Here is a 16,591-nt window from a genome sequence, read left to right as displayed (position 1 = left end):
ATAAGTAGAAAAAAAGTGAACACAGAAAAATGGAAGTTAGTCGAATGGTTCTTGAAAAGAAAAGGAACTCTACTGGGAACCAGTGAGAGTAACTAGTGCTAGTACTGGTAGTCACGAGAGAAAGAGGGTCCAACACTGTGTTTGCAAGGTGGTAAGTTGACCGAGGGTTTTGAGAGAGGGAATGTGTGGCTTTAACCCTCCAATTTCTAGGACATAAAGCCTCTGTGTGACCCTGATATCTAGAATGAGAGAGTAATAAAGCATAACGAGGGACACTGTAGCCTAAGGGATGGGGGCTTCCAGTGACCAGGACCTAAGGGGAGGGCTGAGGAGGGTAGGGCAGGGAGAGGAGCTGGAGGTGGGTGAATGACAGAGGGGAAAAGAACATAGGCAGAGGGTAGACCCGCTGTACTAGAAGCCACATTCCTGGGTGTGTCCTTGATGATCATTCACACAAGAATCTGTGGTCCCTCCTTGGTGGCAATGGAATCTCAGTGTGAAAACAGAATGCGCTTCAGGGAAATTCTTATGCTAATTTTGTTGTGTGCAATGGGACTCTGGTCACCCCTGAGGAGAAGGAGATCAGGATTTGAATCTGAGTTCCACCACCTATCAGCTGTGTAGCCCTAGGGAAATTCCTTAAACTGGTTGAATATCGCTTTCCTCATATATAAAGACAGAACACCTAACTTAGGAGCTCTTGCGAAGAATAAATTGGTTAATGCATGCAAAATAAGTTCGAGCACACTTAATAAATATAAAATATTGTCATTATAGTTCTGCAATCAAAAGCATTTCTAAGCTGGGACCAGAGATTAGGGCTGCAAGCTTTGCCATTTATCCTGATATTTTTTGAGGCAAATCTGACTGTGAAGAACATTATTTCATTAGCATGTCTTTAGTATTGTCACATGTGAAAATCAAAAAGAAGCAGATTTATTGAAAAAAAAAAAAACTTGTACTGGGCACAGTGGCGCACACCTGTAATCCCAGCAGCTCAGGAGGCTGAGGCAGGCGGATGACAAGTTCAAAGCCAGCCTCAGAAACTTGGTGAGGCCCTAAGCAACTCAGTGAGACCCTGTCTCTAAATAAAATATTAAAAGGGCTGGGGATGTAGCTCAGTGGTTAAGCATCCCTAGGTTCAAACCCTGGTACAAAAAACAAAAAGCAAAAAACAAAAAAAACGGTCTTGCAACAAGAAAAACTTCTGATGAAATGTTCCCTCAACTCAAAAGAACTCTAGGGACAGAACCAGATTTTTTTCTTCTCTTAAAAAGCGTCACACACAAAAAACATGAGAAAAGCAGGAGAAGGAATCCATTCCAGTCCTTTTATTTTTAAGAAGTGAAAATTCCCATTTGACCAGTGGAATTTTGCCAAGGCAGGATTTTTCTTAAATGACTTTCTTCTTATTATGATGCTTTAGAAGGTACCCTTTGCTCCATTGTAATGTTGCTTATCTTAGAAGATTTTTCCTCTACCGAGTGGACTCTCAGCGAAAGGACATTGCCAAGTTGATCTAGTTCTTCAACCACTGTTTTGACAAACATTTCTTCTGTTGAATCTAAAATAAAATAAAAGTTCCGTGGTCATTCTCAACAGATTGAAAAGCAATCATTATAGGTATGCTTTCTAAAATTGGGGTTTTGCAGAGATGAGGTGCAGCTCAGTGGTAGAGTGCTTGCCTAGCATGTGTGAGGCCCTGGGTTCAACCCCAGCCCTGAATTAAAAAAAAGTGGTTTTTGCAAATTTGCAGAAAATTGAGATACTATGTTTAAAGTCAATGTTTAAAATAAAATAAAGCTGAAACCATCTTTTATATTTACCACTGATTTTTAGAGCAATGGGTATCCAAAAGCATAAAGGAAATATGGATAAAAATAACCTAATATCAGGCAGGTATGTGCACAGAGAAAGCAATGCCTTCTTTGAAATACTGACTTGTCCTATTTTTGTGGTCTAAAATAAAGTCATTCTTTATTAAAGCATTGAAACATTGAAAAATAATATGTTTGAGGTAAGGAAGATATGGAGGGATTGAGTCCCCATTCTGGTAATTTCATAATTTGACCATATCTGTTCTATGAGGATCTAAAATATAAATATTAAGAATTAGTGGACTGGGGAGATAGCTCAGTTGGTAGAGTGCTTGCCTTGCAAACACAAGGCCCTGGGTTTGATCCCCAACACCACAAAAAAAAAAAAAAAAAAAAAAAAGAATTAGCATAATGATCTCTCATCTCTTCTTTCACTAGATCTAAATCTAAAAATAAATTTTATTTGGTTCACAAATAAGTGATTTAGGTAATAAAACTGAAGAGGTGTAAAAGAATTTCATGAAGTAAAAAGCCTTCGCTACCTTTCGTTTGATTCCCAGGATTTATAGGCCTGCATCCTTTGGGTTTGTAACACGTGGGTGTGCTTCTCCTGTGAAGATAAGAGTGAGTTAGTGCATTTTTTTTTTCTTGCAAGAGGGAACTCAGAAATAATAGTCAATTGGGAACAAAAGTTCTGGAGTTCTAGTTTCAATAAGATGTAGATTTCTCTGATGTTTAAGGATATTAGGAAGTTCTGCATCACTTTAGTGAGAAAAGAGAGTACATGGATGTTTACGGGCAGAAATTTCCTCCTGACCAGACGGTATCTTCTTCATCTAGCAACATGGGGACTCTGAGTTCTTTCTCACCATGACTTTTCATTCAACTGGCTAACAAGCATGTTTGGAGCACCTACTGTGTGCAAAGACAGGTCTCTATGCTGTGAGGCTAAGAAACACAGCAGTTTGCACTGTGGGAAATAAAGCATATGAATGTAAAAAATTGTAGCTTTTCATGAAAGGTGTTGTAAGTGAAAAATGAATGGTGTCAAAGTACCTTGTTCTGAGAAGGGAGTCATCACTGTTGAATTCTTGTGAGAATAGACTGAAGAGGGCTCACCCTGGCCTTCAAGGGTACGAATGATGTTACCTAATCGTGGGCGTGCCCATGGGTAAGCATTTAGTAATGGCCACTGATTACCAAGTACTTTTTTTGTGTGTAAGTCATTATCAGAGGCGCTTTACAGAGCATGGTGAGGTGCTATGGCAAAGGACAGGTAGGAGTATGGTTTTTAGCTGGGTATGGTGGTGCAAGCCTGTCATCCAAGCAACTCAGGAGGCTGAGGCAGGAGGATGGCAAGTTTGAGGCTGGCCTCAGCAATTTAGTGATTCTCTAAGCAATTTAGTGAGACCTTGTCTCAAAATAAAAAATAAAAAGAACTGTGGCTCTAGTTCAGCGGGACAATATCCCTGGGTTCAATCTCAAGTACCAATAATAAAAAATTAAAAAAAAAAATACTAAAATAAATATAAAAAAATAAAAAGTATGGTTTTGGTGTTATCACAGTTTTATCAATGAGGAAATTGTGATTCAAAGAGGTTAAACCACATGCTCAAAGTTACCCAGTATGTGAGTCTCACCTAAAGCTGTTTTGCTCTTTGTTCATCAACTAGGGTGCCTCTCCAGCTGAATCTTCCTAATCATCATTGCTCCACTTTTATAGAAGGTGCATGTGGGGTAATGAGTGATGTAACAATAAAATAGAAAGCTATTGATTATAAGAATTAAGCTCAAACACTAAATCTCAGAAAGCAATTTCCCTTTTGGATTGCAATATTGGAATTGTTAAGTATTTCATATTTAATTGTTCTTTATCTTATCATACGTACAAAGACTTCACATACTTAGATGTTTGATTTTCTGTCTCTGTTTTCATTTCCCTTGGGTGCGACAGAGTACAGAACTGAGGATACACGAGTATGAATGAGTGTGATCTTCAGACGGGAAATTCCAGGAGGCAATATTGCAACATCTGTCTCTCCAGAAAAATATGGTTCCTGTGAGATTATTTTTTTTTTCACAATTAATATTTACCTCTCTTCTCCATCTAGTAAGTTGCAATATGTTTCAATTTCTTTTTCCAGAAATATTTTGAGATCAAGAAGCCGTTCATACTCCAGCTTCTGGCCTTCCATTTCTGTTCGAATCTGCTGTAGCTGCTCCTCCATTGCTCCAATCTGATCCTGGATCTGCTGGAGTCGAATGCAGTAGTTTCCTTCGGTCTCAGCCAGGGAGCATTCGTAGGAATGTTTCTGCAAGAGGAACGAAGTCAGGCTTGATTGGGTAAAAGCAAATGGCAGGCTCATCTTTAAGCATTCTCAAGGTGGAAAGAAATCTTGGCACAAGATCTAAGTATTTTCAGTTGAAAATTAATATTGGCAAGATTAAAAGAGATTTCTTTTCCCTTGTGGGGGAAAAAAACCCCACATTTTTCAGGTTTGGGATTGGTGGGTCGGAAGTAATGTTTGTGGATAGAGTTCTTGGTATTTAATATATTTGTACTTTTAGTTATGTGTACTTAGTCATATATGTGGTACTTGTGGTAGAAATGCATATTTTTATATATGTGTTTATTAATACCTATGCACACACACTGCAATGGCTTGAATGTGGTTTGATTGTGTCCCCCCAAGCATTTTCGTGTTGGAAGCTTAGTCCCAGTGCAGTGATGTTAAGAGGGGGTGGACTTTTAAGAGGTGGAGCCTAGTAGTAATTAGGTCATTGAAGGTGCTGCCCTTAGAATAAATCGATGTAGTTTGAACAGAACCCTAGTTAGTTCTCTATGGAGGACTGTGATAAAAGGCTGATCTTGGGTCCTCCCTGTGCTCCAGCTTCCTGTCTTGGTTTATGAACCCTCCTTCTCCGGGCACTCATTTCGTGATGACATTGAACTTTGATGTGACACAGCTGGTGCTGTGTAGACTTTCAGTCTCCAAAACCATGAGCTAAATGAGCCTCTTTTCTTTATAAAGTACCCAGCCTCAGGTATTTTGTGATAGCAATGGAAAATGGACTAACACACAGACACACACACATCAATTCAATGGCAATTTCTACATACCACTGCTGTAAGGGACTGAAGTTCTATTTCCAGGGTTTGTAGATTGCGTTTCAGTTCTGTCAGCTCATTTCTGGCTGCTGTGGCTGCTCCTGCATCATCTGAAATCTGTTGTTGCAATGATGCACTCTGAAGAGGAATTGTCAGAAGGGTTAGTGACTAACTTGATTGTTGACTGAATAAGCCCTTGACAGGTAACTTGCCATAGCTGTACCTTCTCATTAAACCAGGCCTCAACGTCTTTACGATTTTGTTCAGTCAGTTCCTCATACTCAGCCCTCATGTTGTTCAGCATAACAGTTAGGTCCACTCCTGGGGCTGCGTTCACCTCCACATTCACGTTGCCTCCTGATGCACATTGCAGGATTTTCATTTCCTGCAAAGGGGTCAATATTATTATCTATGGGAGGATATTGGTGGGTATCCACCTCCCGCTTTGAAATGAATAGTGGATCTAAGAAGGAAATCAAGACATCGTCCATAGCTGCTCTGCAGGCTTCCTTACCTCCTCATGAGTTTTTTGGAGGTATGTCAGTTCCTCACTCAGGGTCTCACACTGAATCTCCAGGTCCGTCGTGCAGAGGGCCAGCTCCTCCAACACTCTGCGGAGACTGTTGGTGTCCGCCTCAACACTCTGGTGCAGGGCAAGCTCATTTTCATACCTTAAGGTTTACGAAGGTGTTTGAGAGTTGTAATCATAGGCAGGTGCAAAACACAACTTGTAAAGACACTTCATATGCTGAAAGATATTAGGTTCTGTATACACTTCTGAAGTTTTTTGCAAGAGCAAACTGTTGAAATAGTTTGAGATACCTACTGATTTACAAGAATCATTTTGGAGGTGTTATTCCTTCAGAGTTAATTGTTTTTTGTCATCCCGTGTGCTAGTTGAATAAAATATTGCCAGATTTTAAAAAAAATTATGATAGTCCTTTTTATCAGGGCATATTTAATTTAATTTCTTTATTGATCTAGTATGGCTATAAATGTTTTAATATTAAAACATTTGGGTTTTAAAAACAAAAGAGGGGTTGGGGATATAGTTCAGTGGCAGAACATCTGCCTAGTGTATGAGAAATCATAGGTTCAACCCCTAATACTGCAAAACACAGAAATAAGACATTTAAAAATCAGTAAGAGGGTTGGAGATGTGGCTCAGTGGTAGAGAGCTTGCCTAGCATGTGTGAGGTTCTGAGTTCAATTCCTCGTGATCACACAAACATACACACGTGTTCTTAAACCAACTTTAGTTTTTTTACAGGGTCTTACTGAGTTGCTTGGGGCCTTGCCGAGTTGCTGAGGCTGGCTTTGAGTTTCTGTGATCCTCCTGCCTCAGCCTCCCCGAGCCACTGGGATTACAGGTGTGGACCACCATACCCAGTCCCAACGTTGGTTCTTTTACCTTTATAAAAATAATTAATAATTATCACCTACTTCAACCTGAAGTCATCAGCTGTCAGTCTGGCATTGTCATTTTGCAGAACGATGCTGGCATTACATGTGGTCACAGAAATAATCTAAATGGTAGAATGTACACAAGTTTAAGAACCAAAAGTCAAAGGACCTTCCAGATTTCAGTGAGATTCAATATCTTCATAACCTGCCAAGCATCTATTTTAGCATCACTTTTTTCTATATTATAGAAATCTGAATTTTCTGTAGATCATATCCAGAGCTTAAGAGTCACATGAACAATTTTTATTACTCTTGATAAAAAGGCATGAGTCACATATAAAAATGACAGTGATTTCTCTATTTCAAAACTATTTCTTTTCCATTAATTCTATAAATTTTTATTGTTGGACACTGCCCTTCGCACTGGGAATACAGAATGAACAAATCCTACATTCCATGAAAATTTAAAGCATGTTTTCTATTTTCTTTTAAGTTATGCCCACTGCAAGTCTATACTGAACTTATGCAAATTCATATTTCTTACCTGTCTTTTTAGGTCCTCAATGACTGAGAAATATCTGCTGTAGTCATGATCGAGTCCCCGACCACAGCCAGGCCCATACTTCTCATACCAGCTCTCAATCTTCTGCTCTAGGTCTGCATTTGCCTGCTCCAGAGCGTGCACATGGTCCAGGTAAGAGGCTAGGCGGTCATTGAGGTTCTGCATGGTCACTTTCTCATTCCCAGAGAGAAGGCTGCATTCATTTCCAAGAAAACCAGTGCTGATGCTGCTTCCAGACCCTCCACCACCATTGCAGAAGCTTCCTCCAGAAGAAACACCCCCAAGAGTACAAGAAAAGCTGCTTCCTGCTCCCAAGGACCCAACACACACATTCCCAGCCACAAAGCTTGTCTCTCCACCAGAAAGCCCGACAGAACCAGCTCGTGAGCAGGTCCGCCTGGATCCGCTAGAAAATCGAAAAGACATGGCGACAGCCTAGACCAGAGACCCTTTCCCAGAGAGGAGCAAAGCCTGAGTCTGCCTTCCACAGAGGGTAGCTCCATCGGCCTTTTATAGGATTCAGTGGTCATTTCAATCTCATCTTTACTGATCTGTAATAAAATATTACTTGCATCCTAATTGTTGTTTTTCCTAATTGGGCTATTTTTAAGAGTGTCTAGTAGGTGGCAAGGTGCCTCAAGCATATTTTTTATATGTGAAAAAGGTGCTAGGTGGAGTAACACTAAATCATAGCCTCCAAGTATTAGTAATAATAAATCATAGCTTCATAGATCACAGACAAGAAATCATCATTTCTTCTATAAGAAGATATAAAGGTACATCTTTTTAACCTCTGAAATAGATTTCTCCCTCGAACATAACAAAAATTGATAATTTAAGTGAGAAATGGCTACTGCTCTTGTCCTGCAAATGCACCTAAAGTATCTCTGTTATTCCCTCTTTATTGAGTGATTTTGGAATCAGACTCTGGGCATATAGTGATCTTTTGATAGTGGGAGTGTTTTGAATTGATTTTTAAAAAAATATTGAAAAGATGGAATAATAGAAATCCTATAGTAACTTACTTATCAAGCTCACTGAAATTCATGAGTATGTGGTACTGGTAGAGAATTATTTGAATCACCATTTTTTTTTTTTTTTTTGGTTTGGTCCAGGAGCCGATCATCAATTAGCTTCTGAGTATCCAAATTGTTCACTTCCCTGCCTTAAAAATATTGCTTATTGCCTTTCAGTTCAAACTTATGTATTCAAAGCATTATGCGTTATTTGGAGACATGAGCTTTCTATTGATCCATAGGGAGGGACGTACATGAAGGAGAGGTGTGTTTCCATCACTACCTAGGAACCTCCCAATTACGGCATGATTCTATCCTGATCCAAGAAGAGTTCCACAGGGAAGCAGGCTCTTTCTTCTCTTGCTTTGATGCTCTTGGGAAGTTAGCCACTCTTCTTGGGCTTCATTTTCCTGGGAGGCACATGAAAATAATAGCATTGAACAGTCCCAAATGAAGACTCCAATAATGAACAGCTCCAATAATGAATGTCTATAAAACAGTCTGAAGACCACAGACACTTTGCAAATGTTAATTATTTATATTATTATAATCAAATGGACATGTCAGACAGGGTCAGGTCTCCATCACTGACAATGGTACAAATTGATTGCTCGACTGATTACAGGCTTAGTTTTGAAAGAGTAATTTCTTTTCTGAATGAGGGTTTTCAGTGTTGTGAATATTGACTACTTTGAAAAACATCCAATGCTATTGTTGCTGAAAGATATGGAATATTCAGTGGACAGGGAGGTGTGAATTAGTTTTTACTACAAATATCTAAAATAATTAATACAAGACTAAGACTACTGGCTCATGTTTGGAACAGTGCATGATAAGAGATATGGCTTAAATTCAGAGACTTATTACTGATTTTGATGTGGCCTGGTCAAATTTTAAAACTTTTGCCCAGGTTTCCCATGAATAAAACAAGACAAACAGAGTCTGTTGTCAGCGTAGTAGTTTATGAGGCTTGAACTTCTTAAATAAGAGGTATTATGAGATTGCAAAGTATTATTAAGGTAATCTATTTATCTCAGGATAATTTATAAATACTAATTAACTTATCGTCTTTTGTGAAACAAGTTAGGCATGTATTATTAGAGTCATTTTGGAGATGAGTTGATTCTGAATCTAAAGAGGCAGCAGAGATCACAGAACACTTCTATCACAGCAGGGACAGAATGTATGGCACTAACTCCTTGAAGGGTTGTCTCCATTTACTTACTGGGCAAGTCTCTTGAATTCTTTTAATCCTAGACTTCCTCTAAGCAAATATACTCTTGAAGAGTTTAAAGATACTTCAGTTCTCTCTGGAAGTAGAGGACAAATTGAACCAGCTCCCTGGGTCACTTCTATCTATCTAAATATTTTTTCCTCGAGAGTGGTCATTTTTTCATGGTAAGAAACCAACATCCAGGCTGGAGATATAGCTCAGTTGGTAGTTGCAAGGCAAGCACGAGGCCCTGGGTTCAATTCCTAGAACTGCAAAGAAACCAACATCCAGCAACAGATCAGTATCATTTCTTGAGACTTGTAGGCAATACATGTTACATAATATGCATATCATAGGTAGTCAAAGTAATTGAGTTGAATTCAACTTTAAGTTACACTGTTGAGGTCTTTTTTTTTAGAATTAAATTTTTCATTTTTATCTTACTGTAATGATCATATGCCAGTTTCCCTCTTGATAAATTTGTTTAGTGTCAAGTATGCTGTTGTTTAAAATTCACATCCTACATGCTTGTTAGCTAAGTTTAAGACAGCAGTTTTCTTGAACACGAATAAAGTTTGTTTTGATACTAGATTCCTATTTTTTTCTGAGAATCAGATTCTGGTGAGCTAATTCCTCCCACCAAATGACTCTGCTGGTTTGGGAATAATCAATAATAACTGATAAGCAGTATTTACTGTGTGTGAGACACTGTTTTAAGCATCATTTAATTCTTACAGCACTCCTGTGAGGCAACTACTATGATCATCCTCATTCTACAGGTGAGGAAATACCTCCAGTTACCAGCTCTGTGACCCTGGGAAAATCACTCAACCACTCTCCACCTCGGTTTCCTTATCCACAGAATTCTCTCAACTTATTGTCTCAACTTGATTCTAGTAGAGCTTATTCCCTGGATTATGATGAGTTGGTGGCGAGACATCTCTAGTACTAAAGAAATCTGAGCTAAGTACTTAAAAATTAAAAATAGATGTACGAAGACAATTGTTTTTAGAGTACTTTTAGGTTCATAGCAAAATTGAGAGGAAGGCAGAGAGATTTCCCACACACTCCCTGCCCCACCCATGCCCCCCTCCTTATCTACATTCCACAATGGGGAGGGAGCACATTTGTTCCAATGATGAACCTACATTGATTGACACCTCCTAATCACCCAGAGTCCATAGTTTACATTAGGGTGCACTCTTGGGGTTGCACATTCTGTGAACTTGGAAGATTGCATAATGACATATGTCTTCCCTATGGTATTATACACAGTATTTTCACTGCCCTAAAATTCCCCATTTTATCTATTTATTCCCCATCCCCCAACTCTACTCCCTCAACTCCTGGCAACCCAGGATCTGTTTACTGTCTCCATAGTTCTGCCTTTTCTAGGACAACATTGTTGCAATCTTACAGTGCATAACCTTTTCCAGTTGACTTTACTTAGTAATATACATTTACATTTCCTCTCTTTTCATGGTTGTCTAGATAGATCGTTTATTTTTAGCACTGAATAATATTCTATTGTCTGGATCTACCACAGTTTCTTTGTTCATCTACTGAACAACATCTTTATTGCATCCAAGTTTTGGCAATTAATGAATAAATCTACTTTGAAGATCCATTTTCTGGTTCTTAGGACCCAAGATGCAGGTTGTTTCTGCTGCAGGTCAGCATGCAGGACCCAAATCCTCTCACTCAAATAAACCTATGAAGGGTTTCCTGTTGAGTTCTCCTGCCTCCATGAGACCTTGGACTACAGACTGGAGAATAGCTGCCTCGATGATACATGTTAAAGATCATTTCACTTAAAATTCAAGGTAACTCGACAGACACTTTGCTCTGCATCTTGGATGGCAAAAACTAGATAGAGTACTTGAGAATGCTCATCCATATGGGGGTGTGGTAAGGATTATAACTTAAGATACCTACTGGAATTGACTTGCCCTGTTCCCCACCTCTCGCCCTTTCCCCTTCGGCCTCCAAAACTAACCATGGAGAGCTGTTCCTTTATATTTAGGATGTTTCTTATTCTTTAATTCCTTATTTCCATTTCCATGAGCATGCTGAACCAGGGACTGGAGTTATTAAAATAGTTACTATTTTATTCTCGTTACTTGACACTTAGTGGGTGCTCACTAATATTTTTTGAAGAACGGAAGGATGAAAAACTGTTACAGAAATGGGAACAAGACTCACACTAGTCTATGTGCTGAACTTACTCCTAACTTATGAAGACCAGTGCATTAAACAAAAGAAATGAGAGACCCAGTTCAGCTCCCACTGGAGGATATATTTAAAATGCAAAGATTGGTCTGGGGTTGTGGCTCAGTGATAGAGTGCTTGCCTTGCATATGTGAGGCACTGGGTTCTATCCTCAGCACCACATAAAACAGATAAATAAACAAAATAAAGTTATTGTGTTCATCTACAACCAAGAATATTTTTAAAAAATGTAAAGATTGATCAGAACCAGGGAGGATGACTTGCAACAGGAAGAACTTTTATTGAAACACCACCAAAGAGAAAGCTGAAGAAATGTTACTACTCTACAGAGAGTTTGTCTTGATTCACCGGAGGAAAAGCAGAAAAATAGGAGGGCCCTCATTTAGAAAACAAGTTTCATTGGTCTTTTAATTTCAGGGCCGTTCGTTTTTGGGAAGCTGGAGTTCAGGAAGGCACCCTCTGTTCACGTTCACTTTTGTTGTTGACTTTGGTGGATTTCTCTTCCATGGTGTGAACTCTGGATGAGAGAACTTTGCCACGAGGATCTAGTTCTTCAACGACTGTTTTCACGATGGCAGTTTTGGATGAATCTAAAATGACATACATGAATTTACTAAATTCATAAATGGGACGTCACTCACCATTGAAAACATCCAAAAAAATTTGAATGCTTTTGTTTACCTTTTATCTGATTTCCTGGTCCTCCATAACCTTTGGATTTAACGCAAGATCTGTAAAAATGAATTTTGCATTTATTATTTCACTCTGCGCTTTGCTAAGGAAACCAAAGGGCAAAGATTGAAGGTAGGAGTTTACCGAATGCAGAAATAACACAAGAAAGGCGTTTATCTACCCATAATCTGGATCACAGACACTTTATACTTGATTTTAAATGATCTTTAATAATCTTGAATTGGCTTACTCATCATCTCCATCTATCAGGCGGCAGTAGGTCTCAATTTCCTTCTCCAGGTGGGCCTTGATGTCCAGGAGCTGCTCATACTCCAGTTTCTGGCCCTCGGTCTCCGTCCTGACCTGGTGCAGCTGCTCCTCCAGGGCCCCGATCTGAGCCTGGATCTGAGCCAGCTGCGTGCAGTAGTTGCCCTCGGTTTCCGTCAAGGAGCACTCCAGGGACTGTTTCTGTGGTTTGGTGAGACATAGTTTTGTAGAAAATGTCACCATATTGTTTCAGAATGAGTCACGTCACTGAAGCGATAGAGACAGCTATCCCTACATAATGCAAATAATCCAAAAAAAAAAAAATCCATCTGTTCACTACCGTTTCCCTTATTTGATGCCACCGTATTTTTTTTTTTCTATTTGTGAATGGCATAATTGGTGGTGAATGTTACTCATAAGCCCAGGAGTAATAGAAAAGATGAAATTGTTTATTCCTAGTGCAGAGTCTAAAGATCCCTGACCACACACCAATATATTCTGTGCTTCTGGAGTCTGGCACTTTGCCATTTTCCCCAAAGGTAAAAGTCCTTCTGTATTTTGACACCTCATTTTAATCATGTGACTGCCTTGTCTCATGCAGATGGTAGCTCTTCTATGAAAAAACAATCCTATAGTCAATTGCATAAAGTTTGTATAAGTAGAATGAACTAAAGGAAAGAATTTGAATTGTAGACTTATGAATCCAAATGAGTTCATAAAAATGCACAGATGCAACACCTGCTGTAATTTTACACTGAATGAAGATAGAAAAGTCTTACCCTTTTATATGCAAGTATTTCTGTATAATCCCAGATTTTGTATGCATTCATAGTTTCTTTTGTGAATAAACTCTGGAGGTTTCCTAGCTTCGGTAGGAAAAGGGTGGACTTGGGAGCTCGAAACTTTAAAGAGAAATTCTGATTCCTTTGCATCCGACTGTGGAACTCTGGGAATCACTTTTTTTGAATCTCAGATTCTTCTTTTGGAAATAATGACATGAATTATAAAGTCTGCCCCACCCATGCCTCAGGATGATCGAGGACTAACATGTGGGCAAAACTACTGGGCAAACCTTTAATGAGAAAGGTTATTATTATTATTATGCATGTTTAGCTTTAGAGTTAATCTTCCTGCCTCTACTTTGCTTCTTGTTTATGCCACTTAAGAAGAAACTTAAAAAGGATTACGTGTTCTTAATTAAGTGACCAAAAGGAATGCTAGATAAAGAAATCAGGAAAGGTGCTAAACAGTGTATTTTTGCTCTCCATACCACAATGGTTTTGATCTTTTGACTTGGGAGAGCAGATTTCTGAGCACCTCTAAATAACCGTATTTGATAATTTTATGGTGCTTCATAATTATTAGCATCTAGGTATAATTTCCAGGCAAAGGAAAGTACCCTATGTGAAATGCAAATGTGTCTTATGTCTACATAGTCATTTACAGATAAAATTCAAGTGATACTAAAATAAGTAACACTGGAAGAACATTCTCCTTAGATTCTTCTCTCAATTTCTAAAGAAATCCGTTTTGTGCTTCATACTCACCATCGCTAAGAGGGACTGAAGTTCAATCTCGAGGGTTTGAAGAGTACGTTTCAATTCCGTGAGTTCATTCCTAGCGGAGGTGGTAGCGCCAGCATCGTCGGAAATTTGCTGCTGCAGCGAAGCGCTCTGCAAGGTCAGGGGCTGGTGTCAGGCAAAGTCTGCGTCCGCACCCAGAGCCGGGTGAGCGCGCCCCACCGTGGCTTTACCTTTTCGTTGAACCAGGCCTCGGCGTCCCGCCGGTTCTGCTCAGCCAGGGCCTCGTACTCGGCGCGCATGTTGTTGAGCAGCACCGTGAGGTCCACCCCGGGGGCGGCGTTCATCTCCACGTTCACGTTGCCTCCCGCCGCGCACTGCAGAGCCTTCATTTCCTGGAAGAAATGTGTTTAATCAGATCAGGAGTTAACTTTTTTTTTTTTTTTTTTTTTTAAATTAGCCGACAGACAGGATCTATATGGTTAGAAGGATTTTGTGAGTTTTCTTGGGAGAGGGACAAAGAGAAACCTGTCACAGACTCTAAACCGTAGGGAGAAATTGACATGCTTCTTGATGTTAAGATATTTACCATCTGAAATGGATTTTTAATTTTGGGAGGGAGGCAGACTGAAAGTCAGGGAGGTACACTGCCTACCTCCTCGTGATTCTTCTTGAGGTATGCCAGCTCCTCGCTGAGAGTTTCCAGCTGGACCTCCAGGTCAGTTCTGCACAAGGTCAGCTCATCCAGTACTCTGCGCAAGCCATTGATGTCTGCCTCCACGCTCTGGTGAAGGGCCAGTTCGTTCTCGAACCTTACAGACACATTTGAAAAGTTCTTTCTTAGTCATTAGACATTAGTCACGTCACTTTTTAGGCCTTCATAAAACTCAATCTAAGATTTGTGATAAAACTGTTACACGTAAAAATTCACTTGGATCACCCATAATGCAATAAATACAATTTTTTTGAAGCAAGAGAATGGAAATATTCAAAATCCTCTTCCCTATGACATTCCTTTGTATTAGCCTCACTTTCCCAAGTAGGTTACGGTTATTCAGCTAGTCTTCCAGTATGTATTAGCTTCAAAACAAATAAACAAAAACAAAAAATAGAACTGATCTCAAATAACCTCCAAAAAGGTGGGGGGATGCTTAAGAGAACATTTTGTGTGTTTCTCTTTAGCTTTACTTACTTCAGTCTGAAGTCATCAGCTGTTAGTCTTGCATTATCATTTTGCAGGACAATATTTGCGTTACTTGTAGTTGCAGAAATTATCTGATAAATAGAGAGTTAGTTAAGATTGAGGAAATATTTTTTTAAAAAAATCAAATTTCCCTGAAATCAAGTTCTCTATGAAATTATGGAAGTATTTATGGTAATATAATATTATGGTAACATTGTTGGCACATGTATCTAATTATAAGAAAATTGTTTTGCAAACAGGAAATTGAAATATGGCCTCTTTTATTCCCCATTCTACCCATAAAAAAATCTCTTTCCATGGGAAAGCTAATAAATACAAAGTTGGAGACACTGGCCAGATTTTGATATTTTAATGTTACTAAAAACATACATGCATACCTAAAACCAGATGGTGGTTGGGCTGCGTTCAAAGATCAGAATTTTAATAGAAATTATTTTTAATCTTGATAAGGAACTACCAAAATTTAGAAGCTGAGTTCAAAGTCCTGTTGTGACAGCTTACACATTTGTGTGTGTATGTGTGGCTAATTACTCTCATGAATCTTAACACCCATAACATAATGTTTCCTACCTGATTTCTAAGGTCATCGATTATCGGGAAGTATCTGCTGTAATCATGATCAAGACCTCGGCAAGAACCAGGTCCAAATTTCTCATACCACCCCTTGATCTTCTGCTCCAAGTCGGCGTTGGCCTCCTCTAGTGCTCGAACATTCTCCAGGTAGGAGGCCAAGCGGTCGTTGAGGTTCTGCATGGTCACCTTCTCATTGCCAGAGAGGAGGCCGTGTTCGTTCCTGGTGAAGGCAGCACAAGAAGCGCTTCCCCCGCCCAGCCCTCCACCATAGCCTCCTGCCGCGGAGCTGCCCCCAAAGGCGCAAGAGAAGCCACTTCCAATGCCTGGCACACCGCATGCATTGCCAGCCCCAAAGCTGGCTTCGCCCCCAGAGAGCCTCACAGAGCCTGCGCCCCCACAAGAGCCCAGGCGTCTGGATGAGGAAGAGAAGCGTACAGACATGGTGCCGAGACTGGAGGGATGCTCTAATGGCGAGTGTCCTTCCTGCTCAGCTCACTTTGCTTTATATACACATTATTAGGGTGTTTCTTGATGAACTTTGCTACTCATAGCAAAATGGTGTTTGCCAGCTCATTGTGAATTATCCATAATTGGGTGACGTTTTTAATGAATGTCTTTACCCTCCTGTGTCCATTTCTGTAGGTGGATAGTTAGTCCCTTGAGGTTATTTGTTATCTCTGGAATGGGGCAGGGTGGGTGGAGTATTATCAAGGTTATTATAGGGATACTTTTCCAATTTAGTGTGAGTAACCCTTCCTGTCTTCCATGCTTTAGGAATCTAAAATTCCTATAAGAATAAAAAAAAGTGTGATAGACAAATGTCTTTTTCCCCCTCCCAAAACAACAACATTGCATTTTCTCCAGATCTGTTGGAAATAATGTCAAGACCATGGGCTCCTGAGAGGAAGGAGGCCAGGTCCTCAGTGAAAATTGAGAAACCAAATGGGATCGTCTTTGGAGACAGAAAGTCTTTCCTTGATCCTTATCCTCCCTGAATTAACCATT

The 16,591-nt window shown here is 39.6% G+C and overlaps 2 protein-coding genes across 2 annotated transcripts; both read right to left on the bottom strand.

The window, feature by feature from the left end:
• Window positions 1–1,412: 1,412 nt before the first annotated feature.
• Window positions 1,413–7,318, bottom strand: Krt26 (keratin 26). The gene is made up of 8 exons (XM_047543790.1): window positions 6,875–7,318; window positions 6,370–6,452; window positions 5,441–5,597; window positions 5,150–5,311; window positions 4,939–5,064; window positions 3,912–4,129; window positions 2,360–2,427; window positions 1,413–1,564 (listed from the first exon to the last, which is right to left on the bottom strand). Exons 1-8 carry the CDS (start codon window positions 7,316–7,318, stop codon window positions 1,413–1,415), a joined length of 1,410 nt encoding a protein of 469 aa, XP_047399746.1.
• A 4,297-nt stretch (window positions 7,319–11,615) lies between these two features.
• On the bottom strand, window positions 11,616–16,049 carry Krt27 (keratin 27). Its single transcript, XM_047544989.1, has 8 exons — window positions 15,584–16,049; window positions 15,002–15,084; window positions 14,465–14,621; window positions 14,043–14,204; window positions 13,837–13,962; window positions 12,273–12,490; window positions 12,032–12,081; window positions 11,616–11,940 (listed from the first exon to the last, which is right to left on the bottom strand). Exons 1-8 carry the CDS (start codon window positions 16,025–16,027, stop codon window positions 11,795–11,797), a joined length of 1,386 nt encoding a protein of 461 aa, XP_047400945.1. The 5' UTR covers window positions 16,028–16,049; the 3' UTR covers window positions 11,616–11,794.
• Window positions 16,050–16,591: the final 542 nt, after the last annotated feature.

This window comes from Sciurus carolinensis, chromosome 3 (assembly GCF_902686445.1).
Source record: "Sciurus carolinensis chromosome 3, mSciCar1.2, whole genome shotgun sequence".
Lineage (NCBI taxonomy): Eukaryota > Metazoa > Chordata > Mammalia > Rodentia > Sciuridae > Sciurus > Sciurus carolinensis.
Note: the sequence above shows the minus strand (reverse complement) of the source record. Positions and strands in the feature narration are given on the sequence as shown.

Excerpts from the sequence above, each read along its gene's own strand:
- Krt26 (XM_047543790.1), bottom strand. The coding sequence starts at position 7,318 with ATGTCTTTTCGATTTTCTAGCGGATCCAGGCGGACCTGCTCACGAGCT. Across the intron at positions 5,065-5,149 it reads AGGCCTGGTTTAATGAGAAG|AGTGCATCATTGCAACAACA; the intron begins GTACAGCTATGG and ends ATTCCTCTTCAG. Across the intron at positions 4,130-4,938 it reads TTCAGTCCCTTACAGCAGTG|AAACATTCCTACGAATGCTC; the intron begins GTATGTAGAAAT and ends TTCCTCTTGCAG.
- Krt27 (XM_047544989.1), bottom strand. The coding sequence starts at position 16,027 with ATGTCTGTACGCTTCTCTTCCTCATCCAGACGCCTGGGCTCTTGTGGG. Across the intron at positions 15,085-15,583 it reads TCGATGACCTTAGAAATCAG|ATAATTTCTGCAACTACAAG; the intron begins GTAGGAAACATT and ends TCTATTTATCAG. Across the intron at positions 14,205-14,464 it reads TCAAGAAGAATCACGAGGAG|GAAATGAAGGCTCTGCAGTG; the intron begins GTAGGCAGTGTA and ends CATTTCTTCCAG.